Here is a 17,347-nt window from a genome sequence, read left to right on the forward strand (position 1 = left end):
TTTGATGACGCGACCAAATAGCCTAGCAACCAGAGTGAGACGCGCAAATGTCACGACCTCGATGAGGGGGCGCGCGCGTGCACGAGCTACGTGCACGAGCTACGTGCCCTTCGGATGTTTACTGTGCGTTTGTTTTGTTTCTGTCACTTCGCGAGATGTAAGGGAGTAGAGTACGGAAACAGGTAAAGACGTATTTATTTAAGGGCAGGCAGACAAATCCTATATCTACTATAATACTCCGCGAGGTGTACAGGGACGCGAGCGGTATATATCCCCAATATAATCAGCCGTATATAACCATTTTTTGCACTCTTGTCAGTGCACTTTTTAACGCACTTTTAGTTGTAGGCTACAGAGTGTTACATTCTTTCAGCAGTCAGTTATAGGCCTAACATAGGCTATTCAAGGGGGGCTCAAAGATGACCACATAAAAATATTTTTATTTTACTAATTTATTTATTTAAAGTTATATTGTGCCTTGTTGGTAGCCTATGTCTGCTGGAATAAAAAAAATGTTCAGTGTTAAATAAATATTTTGAATTTGTAGTTTTTGTAATTGATTTTTTTTCTTTGAAAATCAAGACAAAACAGTAAAAAGCACATTTTGACTATTTAATTTATGCAATGGTGAAAAAATGGCAAAATAAATGGAAAAAATGCGAAAAAAACGTGTTCGGTCTTCGGCTTTCGGCCAAGTTTTTCGTTATATTCGGTTTCGGCTTCGGCCAAGAATTTTCATTTCGGTGCATCCCTAAAAAGAAATATCCTCTCACATTTAACTGCTTGAACAATATTTCCAGCAAATTTCTTAAAATGTTTAAATATTTGTATTAACATAAATACATTCAACAACTGAGACTTAAACTGAACAAGTTTCGCAGACATTTGATGAACAGAAATGAGTCGGTGAATAAAGGGGGGGGTCAATATCAAAAGTCACAGTCAGTATGTGGTGGCCACCAGCTGCTTTAAGTACTACAGTGCATCTCATCCTCATGGACTGCACCAGATTGGTCAGTTCTTGCTGTGAGATGTTCCTCCACTCTTCCACCAAGGCATCTATAAGTTCTCCATCACGTCTGGGGGGACACATGGTTACATGTAATTTTCCACTGCAAGGATGATCAGCTGTCTTAGGCATCTTACATTACAGACATTGCAGTTTATTGCTCTGGCCACATCTGCAGTCCTCATGCCTCCCTGCAGCAGGTCTATGGCATGTTCACGCAGGTGAGCAGGAACCCTAGGCATCTTGCTTCTCATGGTTTTTCAGAGTCAGTAGAAAGGTCTCTTTAGTGTCCTAAATTATTGTATCTGTGACCTTAATCGCCTATCGCCTGTAAACTGTTCGTGTCTTAAGGACTGTTCCACAGGTGCATGTGCAATAATTGTTTATGGTTCCTTTAACAAGCATGAAAAACATTGTTTATACCCTTTCCAATAAAGATCTGTAAAGCTTATTTGGATTTTACAAAACTAACTTTAAAATATGAAAAAGGGACGTTTAATTTTTTTTTGCCGCGTATACAGGTGTGACACAAAAAATTAGAATATCATGGAAAAGTTCATTTTTGAATTAATTTAATTCAAAAAGTGGAACTTTCATCTATTATAGATTCATTACACATAAAGTGAAATATTTCAAGCCTTTGTTTGTTTTAATCTTGATGATTACGGCTTACAGCTCATGGAAATCAAACATCCAGTAGCTCAAAATATTAGAATAAAGAATTTATAATACAGAAATGTCAACCTGAGAAGAGCTCAAATCAGCTAATTAACTCAAAACACCTGCAAAGGTTTCCTGAGCCTTTAATCTCTCAGTCTGGCTCAGTACACACAACCACAATCATGGGGAAGATGAAAGTAAATTTTGCATTTCATTTGGAAATCAAGGTCCCAGAGTCTGGAGGAAGAGTGGAGAGGCACAGAATCCAAGTTGCCTGAAGTCCTGTGTGCAGTTTCCACAGTCAGTGATGATTTGGGGTGCCATGTCATCTGCTGGTGTTGGTCCACTGTGTTTTCTCAAGTAGAGAGTCAATGCAACGTCTACCAGGAGATTTTAGAGCACTTCATAGACCATTGACAGTCTTCAGTCTGGATGTTATCAAAACACACTATGTCAATAGCCATGTGGGACATTTCATAGGTGACTGTGAACTGACAGGTGAGCCATGATATGTAACTTCTCTTTCAGCATTATCTGAGAGTGAACAGCATTTAGCCTTTACTAGCCACAGATGCCTTTGTCAGGCTTCCAACAGTCTATGTCTCAATATTGGAACTAGGTGGAGAGCTCTCTGCTGTGATGCACATGAGCTTGTGGCACATGCTAACATGCTTGGTCTGGCTGTCTGCTAGCCACTATCACTCACAGCACTGGTGGCTAAAAAAATGCTATGTTCAAGTACACAAGGCCAAAACACTGTACTGCATCTGGGTGAGATGTGACGGTCGAGATTATGGCTTTCCGTCGCATACGCACAGACAATTAACTGTAGCTGCTTGCATTGGTGCAATCGTTTCCTTCTACAGCCATTGACCTCTCTGTGAGATGGATGGCAGGTGTGGTTGGCACAGTCCGCACTGATGGACACATAATCAAACCTGCAAAAGCTATACCAGAGTCCTATGGCCAAAATGAGCCTTCTAAGGAGGAATACAGGCATCAATCAAAAGTCAGTGCAACTGAATGGATCAGCCAGATGGCACCCTTGAATGGCAACAACCTGGCTTATTGGCTAGATTCCCACAATTCATTCAGCCTCCTGTGAGTCCTAAATACACGAGTATGTAATTGGTTATCTGAACACTATCAACAGATTGGTTCCAGGTCCTATGAAGGAGCCGTTGAATTACAAGGGTTGCCATGATGATTTTTGTCGTTAAAAACACTTTTTTTAGCGGCGTCTGCATCAGATGTGGATTCTGCTGACTAAGCTACAGCTAATTGTTACTAAAACCAGCTGTTCATATGGCATGCTATCTGTTTAAGCAGAGTGTTTGGCTACAGGGTCATCACCACAGCCTAGAAGCACAGTAGTATCGTGATGGGCCACTTCATAAGGAATATTTAATTCTCGTGCCATTCAGGGGGTCTGCGCTGCAGCTACCTGGGCATTGCCATGCACCTCTCAAGATCTTAAATGATCAACATACAATAGATAGATAGATAGATAGAACTTTATTTGTCATTGCACCACACAGTTACTCAGCAATGAAATGCAGTTTATCATCTACCAGAAGTGTAAACAGTGCTGGTTGAATATATAAATATATATATACAGTAAATAAATAAATAAATAACAAGGTTATGGGCAATGAATATGTGCAGTAGCTGTTGAGTAGAGCAATATGAATGGCATATACAGTATATTAATAAATATATGTAAGATATATGTACATTGTTTATACAGCAGTTCAACAGAGTGGGTCCCCTCTGAAAGTATTGGAAGAGCAAGGTCAATTCTGTTGTTTTCGCTATACATTAAAGACATTTGTGTTTGATTCAAAAGATGAATGTGAGATGACAAATCAGAATTTCAGCTTTCATTTCCTCATATTCACATCTAGATGTGTTGAACTACTTAGAACATGGTTCCTCTTGTTTAAACCCACCCATTTTTTCAGCAGAGTTCAACAGGGTAATGGTTGTGGGGAAGAAGCTGGCCCTGAACCTGCTGGTTCTGTTGTGAATGTTCCTCTATCTCCTCCTGGATAGAAGGAGGCTAAACAGTTTGTGATTAGGATGGGATGAGTCCCTGAAGATGTTGCCTGCTCTACTCAGACATCTACTGTTGTGAAGATGTTCAGTGGCTGGTAGTTAAGCACCAATGATGTGTTGGGTTTCACCACCCTTTGCACCTTCCTAACCAGAATTGAAGTGTTATGGTGCCAGCAAATAACTGGAATTAAATTTAATACATTTTCACAAACAAGCAAAGTGTAAATACAAATAGTGGGCTTGGAGTGGTGAACCAATTCTATTGCAAGATATTTTGGAAGATGGAAGAGGGAAAAGGGGATTATGCAGTAATGTCATTACAAGTATTTCACATGCTGAGAGAAGCTGAAAAAAATAATGTCTCCCTTTTTCAATGCTCCATTTTTTCGAGTTAGTTTAAGGTCTTTTGTGTGGTTTTTGAGATGTAGTTTGGCTGGAAAATTTGCTGAAACCAGTCAACCCAGGTTAATGATATTATCTTAAACACAGAACAAAGCTATGTATAAAACCACTCAAAATGAGCTGCTAGACTGTATTCTGGATGATTTCTTCAACTCTCAACTGCATATTAAGGGGTTACTCAAAAAATTTACTAGATAGTAGGCTAAACCAAAATTCTAAAGTGTGACGTTCAACTTGGTTTTGTTTGAGGCTGTCGTTATGTCTTCCTTCCTCACCAAACTCTATGGTCACAACGCGCTGTGACATGTGCACAAGAAGGTACCCAGATATTGAGACACTGCCCTGGTAGTTAACCGGAGTTCACTGAACAGGGTTAGGTATGTAGCCAAACTATGCTAGACACACACACACACACACACACACACACACACATATATATATATATATATATATATATATATATATATATATATATATATATATACACACATTTATTTTTTTTACATCAGAATTTGATCATGTGTAGAGATTTCCCAAGCCATCACAAATATATTGAGACTGTAATGTATTTGAGAATGAAGTGATTGAGCTCTGGAGGATATTTTACAGTTCCTGTAGCTTGGTAGTTGGTGCTGATGATGAATGTGTTTTATTTGTTTCAGTGTCTGGTTTCTTCTCTTTTGTTGCCATGACTACAGTTCATTAAACAGGTTGCAGGAAACAAATGCAAGTCATACAGCCAATGTTCAGCAACAAGAAACATAAAGGCACCTCCTTATATGTATTTAACAATACAAGGGGCTCTTCAGGGACGATCGACAGTTGTAGGAAAATAATCTTTATTAGCCCTTACTAGAAAAACAGTCGACGTGTGTTTTAGTCCAGTCTAATAACAGTAAACTTCCTTCATTCGCGAGTAGTGTGTGTGTTTGTGTGCGATATGGGCGTGATAATATAAAGCAGCTCAGTCTGCATTTTGACACATCTGAACATGCTATAACAGATCACAAGCACTTAAACATCACCACAGCGATCTTAAGATCACTAACCAAGTAAACTGAGCTGCTAGGTGTGCACCGCTAGCACAGCTAACAACATTAGCTTACCACTGGCAACCACAGCTACACTTGTTTCAAATATTCTTAAATCTGTATTTAAAGGTGACCGAGAATAAAATTATTTTTAAAAAATGAATTTTCTTGTTTACATTATGGACACCTTTAAGCTGTTTATTGGGGAGGGGGTTGGAAACAACACTTAATGCTGGGGGGAAACGGCTGAACTTTTAAGCAAAACATGAACAATTCACTTTTAAAAATGGCTGAATTACAATTTAGTCCCTACTCTCTCTCTCTATATTGACTGCGTAGGGTATGTAATGACGACTTCCAAACCGTATGTAGTGCCCTATTTATGCAAAACAAAGCCGTTTGTAATCGAGCCCTAGACACGGCGTTTTCAGAGGCGCATGCGCACAACACAGGCGATCCGAAATAATCCTGTACCAAGTAGCGTCGATTAGGCGATAGTAAATCTACGGTGTCTATTTATTAATAGTATTAATGTTTACTTATCAGGGGTTGGGAATAACACTAGCAACGGTATCAGACACGGTTTATGGGTTTAGGAATTATTTCAATAAAATGTGATAAGCAGTTGAACGTAAGGCCGAGCACCTGAGTGAGTGAGTGAGTGAGTGAGTGTGTGTGTGTGTGTGAGAGAGAGAGAGAGAGAGAGATTGAGTGAGTGTGAGATTGTGGCAGTAGGAAAACAGCTCTGTGTATAAACGCCATGCAGGCTAAAGGCCAGCAGTTCATCAGCACAATATGGACCACAATACTGTGCGCTAGTGCGCATGGGCGGGCAAACACACACACACACACACACACACACACACACACACACACACACACACACAAACTACAGAGTCGAGTCAGCCGTGTATTATGCCGCTTCGATGCAATAAAAAGCTACCGGAAAATCTGCACGGAAACGCTACCGGAGCTGCTTGGAGTGAAAGTAATAAAGTGTAAATACGTGTTTACGGTGAATGTCTTTGGATTGGAGTGGATTTTCCGCTTTGAGGGTGCATATTGATTGTTTTTCGGGAACACACGGCTGAATGTAGCTACACACAGATTGCCTCTGATGCACAGCGCTGTGCAACAATATAACAAAGCGGGCTTTTTACTCCCTCTTCATCGCTCTTTGGTCAGATTTAACACCGGCTTAGAGGTTTTCACGTCTTCCTGCGTTTGGTGTCTCTTTTTGGGCGTACAGTGTGACCAAGGCAGAAGCTTGGTGTGATTCAAATCAGCCAGCTAACCGGCTAGCTCATCGCACGGCGTGCACACAATGGTTATGGCCGTGAGCAGACATGGAGGAGCTGTTAGCTACAGTGAGCTAGCGTTAGCTTCGAGGCAGCCTCGATGCACAGCTTTACCATGCCCGCCATCTTTTAAAGAAAGTTATACCGAGACGATACAGCTCGCCGTGTCGGCTTCTAGTCGGAATATTTTGGTTTGATGAAATTTCCCAGGGTAAAAACCGTTTCAGAGACTCCCGCAAGCGCGCGATATGCTAACTAGCGTTAGCTAATGTTGACGAGCTGGTTTTTATTCACAGTAAGCTAATAACAGTCCCGTTTTTCACTTTTTAAGTGCTTGTGATTAACTGACCAAATAAAGATCTCAAGAGGTGTGTTAACATTTCTGAACGATTTCAATCAGTGGAACACTTGAATGATCCCTTTGATACGTTAGATTGTTGAATCAGATCACACTTTGGGGCTAAATTGTCAAGAAGTGTTCAAATTACTGAGGTGTTCTTTTCAGTATTTTCAGTAGGATAATGAGTGTCGTCATTTGTTGATGCCTAAATAGTGTTTGTATTTTTCTAAAGGACGAATGCATGCTGCGTTTCTCCCCTTGTTTAGAACTTTATGTAACGCAGTTTTACTAGAAATTAAAATGGAAATGTCTTAATCTCAATGAGACAACTAAAACTCTTGCTGTTATTTAGTTTTTCCATGATTTAAGTCCATGCTGTGCTATTCATGCACTAGTGTTTGACTTAAAACTAACATTGAATCAAACAGGTTTCTCAATATTTTCCTGCAGAGTGCTGACACTCAGGTATTGAGATGGGATGTGTGTGTCGAGGAGGGAGTAAGGAGAAGAAAGAGGAACTCTGTAATCACTAGAGAAATACATCCAGACCCAACCTCAGTCAAGCCACATTCGCCTCTCCGCTGTCCATAATGTCGGCGGTCACATCTCCCAGCCAGGCTGCTCCCCCTGTAGTCAACCCCCCTCCACCTGAAGTGACGAACCCCAGCAAGCCTGGCCGAAAAACCAACCAACTCCAGTACATGCAGAACGTTGTGGTGAAGACACTGTGGAGGCATCAGTTTGCGTGGCCTTTTTACACACCTGTGGACGCCATCAAATTAAATCTTCCAGTACGTAAGATCTATACACTGTTATGCCTTAACTTTTTTTGTTTGTTGTTCAGATACTTTGTTCTCTGCTACTGTAATCATTATAAACATGTCTTATTGTAAAGGACTATCATAAAGTCATCAAGAACCCAATGGACATGGGGACTATCAAGAAGAGACTTGAGAATAATTACTACTGGACAGCTGGTGAATGCATGCAGGATTTCAACACTATGTTCACAAACTGTTATATATATAACAAGGTAAAGAGAACATGGCCCTTTCATAATTTCTGTCTTATTAAAACATGTTCCATCTGCATCACTACAGTCGTGTGGAAAAAAATAAATACACCCCATGGAAATTGTTGTCTTTTTTGACATATTTGGACAAGCAAACATTTGATCATCTTTGAAACAGGGCCTATTAATGAAGTTGATGTACTTGAACAAAACCACATGGAAAATGAGCTTTTTCATCATTTATTCAACAGAAATATCAATAGATGCGATATTCTTCTGCGGAAAAAGTAAGTACACCCTTGGCCTCGGAAGCTAGTATTGCTCCTTTTAGCAGAAATAACTTCTTATAGGCGTTTTGTATAATTGTCCACCAGACTTGCTGGAATTTTTTTATTCTCTTCCACGTAATATTCTTTCAGTTGCAAGATGTTTGAGGGTTTTCTTGCATGTTCTGCCCGTTTCAACCCCCCCCCCCCCCCGCAACATTTCGATGGGATTCAAATCCAGGCTTTGACTAGACCATTCCATAACCCTCCATTAATTCTTTCTGAGTCATTCCTTGGTGGATTTGCTAGTGTGCTTAGGATCATTATCCTGTTAAAAGGTCCACTTTTGATTCACCTTCAACTTTTGGACAGATGGCCTCACGTTATCTCCAAGCACTCTTTGATATGATGCAGAATTCATAGTTGAACCAATGAATGCAAGCTGTCCAGTCCCTGAGGCAGTGAAGCAACCCCAAACCATAACATTTCCACCACTGTGCTTTGCGGTTGGTATGAGGGGCTTCTCATAAAAAGCTGTCTTTGGTCTGCACCAAACAACTCTATTTTTGACTACAGTGTTGCAAAGACTTTTTCCTGGCATGCCTCCCGTGCAGGTTATATTTGTGCAATCTCTTTCTCATTGTAGAAGCATGTACTTGGACACCAACAGTTGCAAGACTTACTAGCAGATCCTGTGGTGAAATTTTGGGGTTCTTGAAGACTTTATTTTTGCAGCAGACGGTCTGCTCTTGGGATGAATTTTCTGGGATGACAGATAACAAAGGGAAGACCAGACACTACATATGATAGGGGTATAAATAAGACCGGTTCCACCTGCACTCCATAATCAGGTTCTAATCACTGGTACCCAATCCTGAACACCTGATTCTAATTTTATGGATTTGAAGGTGTGATTAAATGTAGGAGTGTACTTACTTTTTCCATGTGACTGATCTGTTTATTGTTAATTGTGAAAATTGTGAAAAAAATTGTGAAAATTACAACAAAATGTCAGTTTTACGTGTCCTTTTGATAGTGCATCACCTAGTAGGCACTGTTTCAAAGAGGAACAAATGTTTGCTTGTCCAAATATGTCAAAAAACAATTTCCATGGGGTGTACTTATTTTTTCACATGACTGTAAATGTTAGATAGGAATTGTTGCACTGCTATTTGTGTGTTCTTATAAAATATTTCTTCTTTTTGATTCAGCCTACAGATGATATTGTACTCATGGCTCAAGCCTTGGAAAAAATTTTCCTCCAGAAGGTAGCACAGATGCCCCAGGAGGAGGTGGAACTGCTGCCACCACCTCCGAAAGGCAAGGCACGCAAGCCTGGTGCTGCCCCTGCTGCAGGTAAACCTGTACTCAGAATGGAGAAATAGTTCATACAAGGCTGACTTGTGGAAAATTAAGTTTAGCTTTTAAGCATTGGATGAATCTGAAACCTGCCCGAATGTAAAATAATGCCTTCTATACCCATCTAGTGGACTCATTAAGTTGCCACTGAGAATAACCCACATTTCATACATTCATACATTTTCATTTTATTTACCATCTCTTGTCTGCTTAGTGAAGTGATGGCATGGCTGGTTTAAAAAAATGTGACAAAAACAGAATGGACAGAAGTGTTTATACTCCCCGCATCGAATTTAAAAAGCACGTCTTGTCTGCTGAGTCCGTGGTGGGAGATAAAAGTGGTAAAGTATAGCACCGCTACAAAATAAAACAACCACATGTTTATACATCTTATTTATAGTCATAAACTAATTATTGGTCACGTATTAAAAGGCAGGCATTGTCATCATTCAGTCACGTTAGTTGCTTATCCGGACCTTTTAAAGCAAGGGAACTTCATAAATTGTAGTCGAATAGCCCTGATGTACATGGTCACATTACAAATGCAATTGGCATTCAGTCAGTGATGAGCCATGCACAATGTTGACGATATGAATGAATTCAGACTGGCACCAGTGAGATCATAATAGCCTGGTATTTTATTTTAATTGGCAAACTTCCTAATGGACTGAACAAAAACTACCTAGCATTCCAAAATATGGAGTTTACCATTAAAGCTGACAAAATAGATAAAAGTTAAGTGTGCCACCTTGAATTCACCTTCTGACCATCTCTCTGACAGAAACTCAGCAAGCTTCGGCACTGTCCTCGACCTCCCCATCCTCGTCATGTCCGAGCTCTCCTCCACAGCCGCCTCAAACTCCTGTAATCGCAGCGACACCTGTACCAACCATCACCTCCAACGTCCAGGCCGTTCCACCGGCTGCACCCATGATCCCGAGTGCACAGCCTGTCGTCAAAGTAAGACTTCCCTGTACGAAAGTTTTTCTCCAGCAGCAGTTGTCTGATCTATTTGTCATGCATTCAAATAGAAAAGGGTTTGTTTTTTTTTGTAACCAGATAAACTGCCGTCTGCATTTGTCATTGTTTCTTCTAACAGGCTGTGTTATTTTCATATTGAGGAATGTTTGCATATTGTTATTAATAAGGAATATTGTTTAGGGTTCTGGGTAAGGTCTGGCAAGTATGGAAATTCAGAAAAAGTTTTTGGAAAAGAATGGATTTTCAATTTGTCAAAGCAGTAGGTAAAACATTAAGTTTGTAAAGCTGTTGTTACCCTCTTCATTGTCATGATGTAGTTAATGGCTGTAAATGATAGCATGTCATCTACAAAGAAATTAAATACAACTTATCTCTTGGCTGTTTTTTTCTGATTTGTGCTATAAATAACATTGCACTGGTTTGGTTTGAGATATTTTAACAGCTATGTTTCAGTGCAAGAGTGACATCACAGTGCATTAAACCCCTCTTAACAAATCCAAACTAAAAAAAAAAAAAACCAAATCTCATCAGTTACATCTCAACTTGCTTACATTTTCAGCCATTCACTCAAGTTTCTCAAAATGTACTACTGTTTTGCAGACAGTTTGCTAGCTAAATTATATATCGTGATGCACATTGTGTATCGTACAAACGTCCTCAAGTATCGTGATGTGATTATGTTGTCATATCGCCCAGCCCTACAGTATATGGAATATGTCTGGTTCAGTATATAAATTTGACAGAACAAGCTCCACAGAAAAAGCATTGTAGCTTTACCATCATGTTGCTGAACATACCATGTGGTCCTGTTAATCTAAAGCAACGTTGTTTAATATAAGCATGTTGACATGTCCAGCTGTGATTGGAGAGACGATTAACATCCAGTCCTGCTGTAGACTAAACTCGCTGCTGGGATTGATGTAGCTGTTATAACTAAACACATTGCTGTTTTGTTTGATGTGAGATTCAGTATCAAGTACTTGTGTCCCGACATTCACTGTGGTTCTACATCACAAGTTCTGTCATAAAAGTTTAGAGTTAAATACCAGACTAAGTAAACCAATACTTGAGCTAGCTTTACACGGTATGATTTAAGGCCTGGTTTTGGTGTCGTAGACAAAAACTGCACATAAAAAAAGAAATTCTTTGAACGCATAATGTACCGTATGATTTAGTGCCATTGTGACCAGAGAGAGCTGATGACAGTTCTTTGAATCAGATCTAAATTTTGGATTAAGATTAAGTAAATGTGTGATGGCTGCTATAGCGCTATAGCCACCAGTTTGAGGACAGCATTGGACGACACGAAACTCGCAGGACAACTATAAATACAGTAGTGGCAGTGGTGAAATTTAAACATGACATTTAAAACCGGGATGCAGGGAAATGTCGGGCGCCGAAAATTTTCAGCCAAAAATGCCATTTCCGGATTTTGGCCAAAAATATGAGCTGAAAATGTATGCTGCCACCAGAGCATTAGCTGGGCTGTTAATCATCTGGGGCTGAGCCCAGGTTCTTCTCCATCACAAAATATTTAAAAATGTACTTCTAAATAGACTGTTTCCATTATTTTTTTTCTTGCATGTGAGGGCTAATTGCTTTAAAAATGTGAAAATTGGAGAAGGAAGGAATAGTTTGGATTTGATTTACCATATAATCTGCACATGAATAATCCAGCCACTCGAATGTCTCACCCAGCATCATATCAGATACCTATTACCATTATTACTAAGGCTACACGAGGGGAAAATCCTCAAAACCCATAATACAATGGCAATTTAACGAATGAGAGTTGAAAACGGCTAACTACTTAAAGTGACTGAGTAAACTTTCATAATGTGGTTGCAAAATCATTGCTGATAGACCCACTTGATAGGGAACCATAAGTCCCACCAATGGTACAGGTAGTAAAACATGAGAAAATATAAAATGAATGACCGACTGACAGAATTCTATCTTTTAAAAATGATATTATCTGGTTACTTTCAGCCCACTTCAGTATTGTTACAAACCAACTTGCCCAGGCTGCAATATGAGAAGGGAAACAGACATAAGGTTAAAATTAAATGAAATGACTGAATTTATTTGCAATTAGAAAGAAATACACCTGTGTTCTCTGAAGCTAATAAACAGTGCTTGCAAGGAAGTCTTTAAATCCGAGTGATTTAATAGTAAGTTAATTAGTAAGTTTGCCAGTAAAACAGACACATTTTTATAATTATCAAAATGATCAATAATCAGGGATTCTTACAATTTTTAGCTTAAGTGAGGGAAGCCCATTGTCTGCGAACTAATTACATCCAAATATTTACAGCAACAGGTCCTTCTAGTGGTTTCCAGGTTGTGATTCTGACTTAAAAAAACATGGAGTGCATATGTCTATCATATGTTATGAGAAGACTATGACAAATAGTAGGCTATGGAAAAGTAAAGTTATAAAACAAAACCCAACAGTGTGGTAGCTGATACTATAATTATTTTACTAAATTGCCAATGAAAGTTTGATAAATAGTCTAATTTCCAAGCCATAAAAGTAGGCTATATAGGCTATTCCATATTGATTGGAAATGAATGCGGAGTAGGTGTTTAATTTTTGTTATATGGGGATAAGATATTGAATGTGTGCTTAGTGTGTAACTGCATATGTGAGGGCATGAATTAGAGGTTCAAGGGAAGGAAGGCGTGGTGACATAATGAAACTGAATCTCTTTACTGTCCATACTTTTCTTCCTGGTGCTTTGAAGGTGGAAGTGCTGGGCTTAACTGTCTTGCAAATCTGTCAATGACCTCCCCATGGTCCACATCAGCCAACATCTCCTTCTCAATTGACATTATAGCCAAGTTACTTAACCTGTCCTGACCCACTGTATTTCGCAGCCATGTGTGCAGTCAGCGCAGGGCAATGAAAGACCTTTCACAACTGCAGCCGGTGACTGGGATGATCAAAGGAGTTTGAAAGATGGCCATAAGGGAGGGGAACATATCACCATCCAAAAGGAAAAGACACTCGCTGGGAACAATGTCTTCTTTTTTTTCTTTTTTTTTCCTTCCTGTGAAGGAAGTGCTTTGCGACAGTAATCTCTTCAGGCTGTAGATGGATGCTGTAATGTTCAGCAAGATGTTTGAATGCCTTTTCATTCAGGAACTGCTCTGAGGCAGGGTGACATGCATGTATGCCCATCATAATTGTTTCCCCTAACTTCAGAAAACCTATTTTCAAGCTCCTCTAGCATTCTATCAAGAACTGGAAAGAAGACTTTCCTGCTCAGATTATCTCTTGATAACATGTAATATACTATGTAGTGTTGACTACATACTCCATGTTTTTTCACTTCCTCTGTGTCCCAGTAGCATGAATATCAAGATCTTCACAGAGGGCCTTGATCTTCTCATATATTTCAAGTGCTTTCTCATCATTCCGGTAACTTTTGAGTGTACTCTGAACTGCTGTTTTATCTTCAAATCCAGTGCCAAATCAAGTATTTCTCGCTGTAGGTATCTGTGCAGGCCCTGAGTTACTGAGAGCAGTGTCTGAAACATGACAAGCATGTAGATGGTACTGAATCTGCTAAGCTTGCTTTCCATTCCCTTAGCTAGAGGTGCTGAGATGCTCCTTAAGGTTTGGATCAAAGCAGGGAGGTTTTGTAGAGTGGCATTTACAGACTCGGTCTGGCATGCCCAGCGAATCTTTGATAGCTGGACAAGTTCTCTGTCCCCTACCGCTAGTTGCTTCTTTAAGGTTTGTAATTTATGATGGTGGAAAAGAAAGAGTAAAGACACTCCAGGAGATCAAAGAAGTCGCATGCCTCTGGGATGTCTTTGCAAGTGAAGCAAAGGACAAGATTAAGCTCATGGGCATAGCAATGGATGTATAGTGCCTCTGGATGCTTTTGTCTGAATCGAGCTTACACACCTCGCACTGCCCCACTCATAACATAACTATAACCATCGTAGGATTGAGCAAAGCATGCAAGTTGTCTTATTCCATATTTCTCAAGTTGTTTCTCCATGGTGTCAGTGATGGAGCTAGCACCAAAGGCCTCAAGTTGGGGAAATCCAAGGATTTTCTCTTTAGGCAAGCACTGTGGGCTAGCATATCACACACACAATGCAAGATCCCTTGCTTCATCCATCAAAATCGAGTACATTTTTGCCTCTTTAGTCTCAGAAATGATTCTTGAAGTTATAACATTAGAGGTGCTTTGAATCATTTCATTCTGGGACAATGCTGAGAGGTAGGTTATGATGGTGGTTTGTATGTTTGAAGGAAAAGATCAAATTGCTTATGAAGCTGCATGCATTCCATAAAAATTCCCTTTATTCTCACTGTCTAGTGTTTCATTGTGACCTCGAAAAGCAATCCCCTGTTTCCCAAGAAAGGCTGTCACTGATTCTATACGTCTGAGATACTCCCTACGATTCACAGTGTCGCTGATGTTTGCAGCTTGTAGCTGCTCCGTGATGTCCCCGTGGACCTGTGGCTTTAAAGCTCTTCATCACTGTGGCCTTGTGCATGTTGGATTTTTCATGCTCCCTAAAAGAATCTAATGTTGTCTTCCAGTTTGTGTAACCTGTGCTGGAGAGTGCATCCTTTTGATCCCTTGCTTGTTTTGATTTGCCATATAATCTGCACTTGCTGCTTTGGCAGTTATAATATATTCCAGCCACTCACATATATCAAACCAGCTGGGTTGGAATGATCTTTTTTGCTAGCCAAACATGCTGAATGGAAAGCAGTGATGTTTTACTCGCCTTGACCCTGTATCTGCAGTCCCCAAATTAATGAATTCAGTTGGGATGTTTCTTGTTGCCTCTTGGGATATTAGCTGCCCTCTTTTCTGGTCTCCCTCATCTTTACTGTCTATTTTATTGCCGCCTTCTGTCTCTCATCCACCTCTATCTACTGTTCTCTCTTTCTCCTCTAACCTGTCTAGCTCATCTGTAATTATATCAGTAGACACAAAAATATGTCAGTTGTCCAGCTCAGCATTATCAGCTCAGCTTGTAGCCTGAAAGTAGTAAGTTTTTTGTTTTATGGAAGCTGTGGTAACTTATCTGTCAATGTATGACATAAACAGAGAAAAAGTTAGATTTATTTAAAAAACTAGCCTCGGGTGTTATTGATGTTTGCAGGACTACCAGACCGATAAAATATAAAACGTGTTTGCTTCTAGCCTGAGACTAGGCTAGTTTGGTGTTGCTAGCTATGGGGAGGCACAACTAAGCTATAATTGTATGGCTTTAGCTGCTACAGTGCCATGTGAAGTACATTATCTTTCCTTTTGCTCTGCTCATATCATGTTCACGTAAACTGGAACTCCTATAGACGTTTACACACCTTGTTTTACTGGCTCAGCATCAGGGGATGTTTCTGTTTCAACCTGTTTACTTGTTAAAAACGTGGAATATTCATTTTCCCTCACTCTGACACTGAGCTAGCGTTTGCCAGAACTGAGACCCGTCAGCCAATAAGACACAAGTATTTCCACATATGTTCCTGTAAAACCTGTCTGATTGGACTTGCCTCCGTTCACTAAAGATATAATACAACACTCTGTTCACTGCCATCTTCTTTTACTGAAGTTTAGTTACGCAGTGATAAACCGCTCTGAGTTGTTAATTATTCAGGGCTAAAGAAAAAATATTCGCGGCTAGCCCCGGATATCCAGACCAAGTTACGCCCCTGGCCGTCACGCCCCGCCCCTCAGTGCTTGGTGCTCAAATTTCACTCTTGATCTAGCCGACAGTTATCGTTGAATTGCAATATTATTAGAGCCGCCAAGTGCGTCCTGAATTTTCATTTTGGGGCAGTAGTGGCTTGGCGGTTAAGGCTATGGGTTTCTGATCAGAAGGTCGGGGATTCAAGCCCCAGCACTGCCAAGCTGCCACTGTTGGGCCCTTGAGCAAGGCCCTCTTACCCCTAAGTTCCCACAGTATTATGTCCCTTAACCCTATATTCCCCAGAGAAACAGCACGCCAACCCTGAGTTCCTGGGCCAAAATCAACATTTTAATTTTAACATTTTTAGGCCTTGAAACAACTTATGATAATGTATTTGTGTAATATTACTTTGAAAATGAAGCAGTTCAGTGTTTTTACTAAACTTGGAGCACAATTCTTAACTAGAGAAATTACAAAAAAAATGCTCGCTAAAATCCTTCCATTTAGAAGTACCATACGACCATCAGCGTGGTCAATGCCTTTGAATAAATTCAAGTAAATAATAAATAAATAAATGCATTTTAGTGCCAAAAGTCAAGTTTCTGGTGATAATCAGACCAGCAGGTACTGTTTTCACGAATGCACAGAAATGGTCCCGTTATGACTCCAGACCCCTGCAGTGTCAGTCGCACTGGTTGATGCTGAAGATGAAGACGGATCAGGGTCTGAATCAGGAGAGTTTGCGTCTCTATCAGTTTCGGTTTCGGTTTCAACATTGCCTGAGCTTTCACTGCTGTCACTATCTAGAATCCTCGCTCTCGCCTGTGTAACTGTGTAAGTTTTCTTTTTTTTTCACTGTTTTAGATGTACCGATGTTCACTGTAGGTGTAACTTTAGCTGGAACATGATTAGCTTTCGCTTTGGCATTTTTAGTTCACTTCTACTATTACACCAATATTCACACTTGGATCAGCTTCATCGTAATGCCGGCGTAATAATGTAATCACGTCGTGACGTCATCTTCCGGGTCAAAAAATAATAATTAAATAAGTAAGGAATCATAGCAGAGTAATGCCGGTACACCGGCCTTACGGGGATAACGTTTACACTGTAAATCCTCTATATCGGCCTTACGGGGATTTGGCATAGACGACCAAGCCGGTATATCGTCCTTACGGGAATAGATCAAAGATGGGCAAGCCGGTTTTTCGGCCATACGGGGTAAGAGGGTTAATCCTCTCTGCTCCAGGGGCACAGTATCATGGCTTACCCT

General features: G+C 40.1%; 1 protein-coding gene across 15 annotated transcripts in view; it reads left to right on the top strand.

The window, feature by feature from the left end:
• Positions 1-17,347, top strand: part of brd3b (bromodomain containing 3b) — a 30,495-nt gene continuing 13,148 nt past the window's right edge. For 2 of the 15 annotated variants that reach the window (XM_053653967.1, XM_053653968.1), the window contains exons 1-5: positions 5,660-6,145; positions 7,246-7,586; positions 7,691-7,828; positions 9,285-9,429; positions 10,214-10,392. In XM_053653967.1, the coding sequence (XP_053509942.1) occupies positions 7,386-7,586; positions 7,691-7,828; positions 9,285-9,429; positions 10,214-10,392 (663 nt within the window). In that variant the 5' untranslated portion in view covers positions 5,660-6,145; positions 7,246-7,385. The other 13 variants (XR_008388970.1, XM_053653970.1, XM_053653971.1 and 10 more) reach the window with 11 other exon arrangements.

Source organism: Ictalurus furcatus, chromosome 22 (assembly GCF_023375685.1).
Source record: "Ictalurus furcatus strain D&B chromosome 22, Billie_1.0, whole genome shotgun sequence".
NCBI classification, from domain to species: domain Eukaryota; kingdom Metazoa; phylum Chordata; class Actinopteri; order Siluriformes; family Ictaluridae; genus Ictalurus; species Ictalurus furcatus.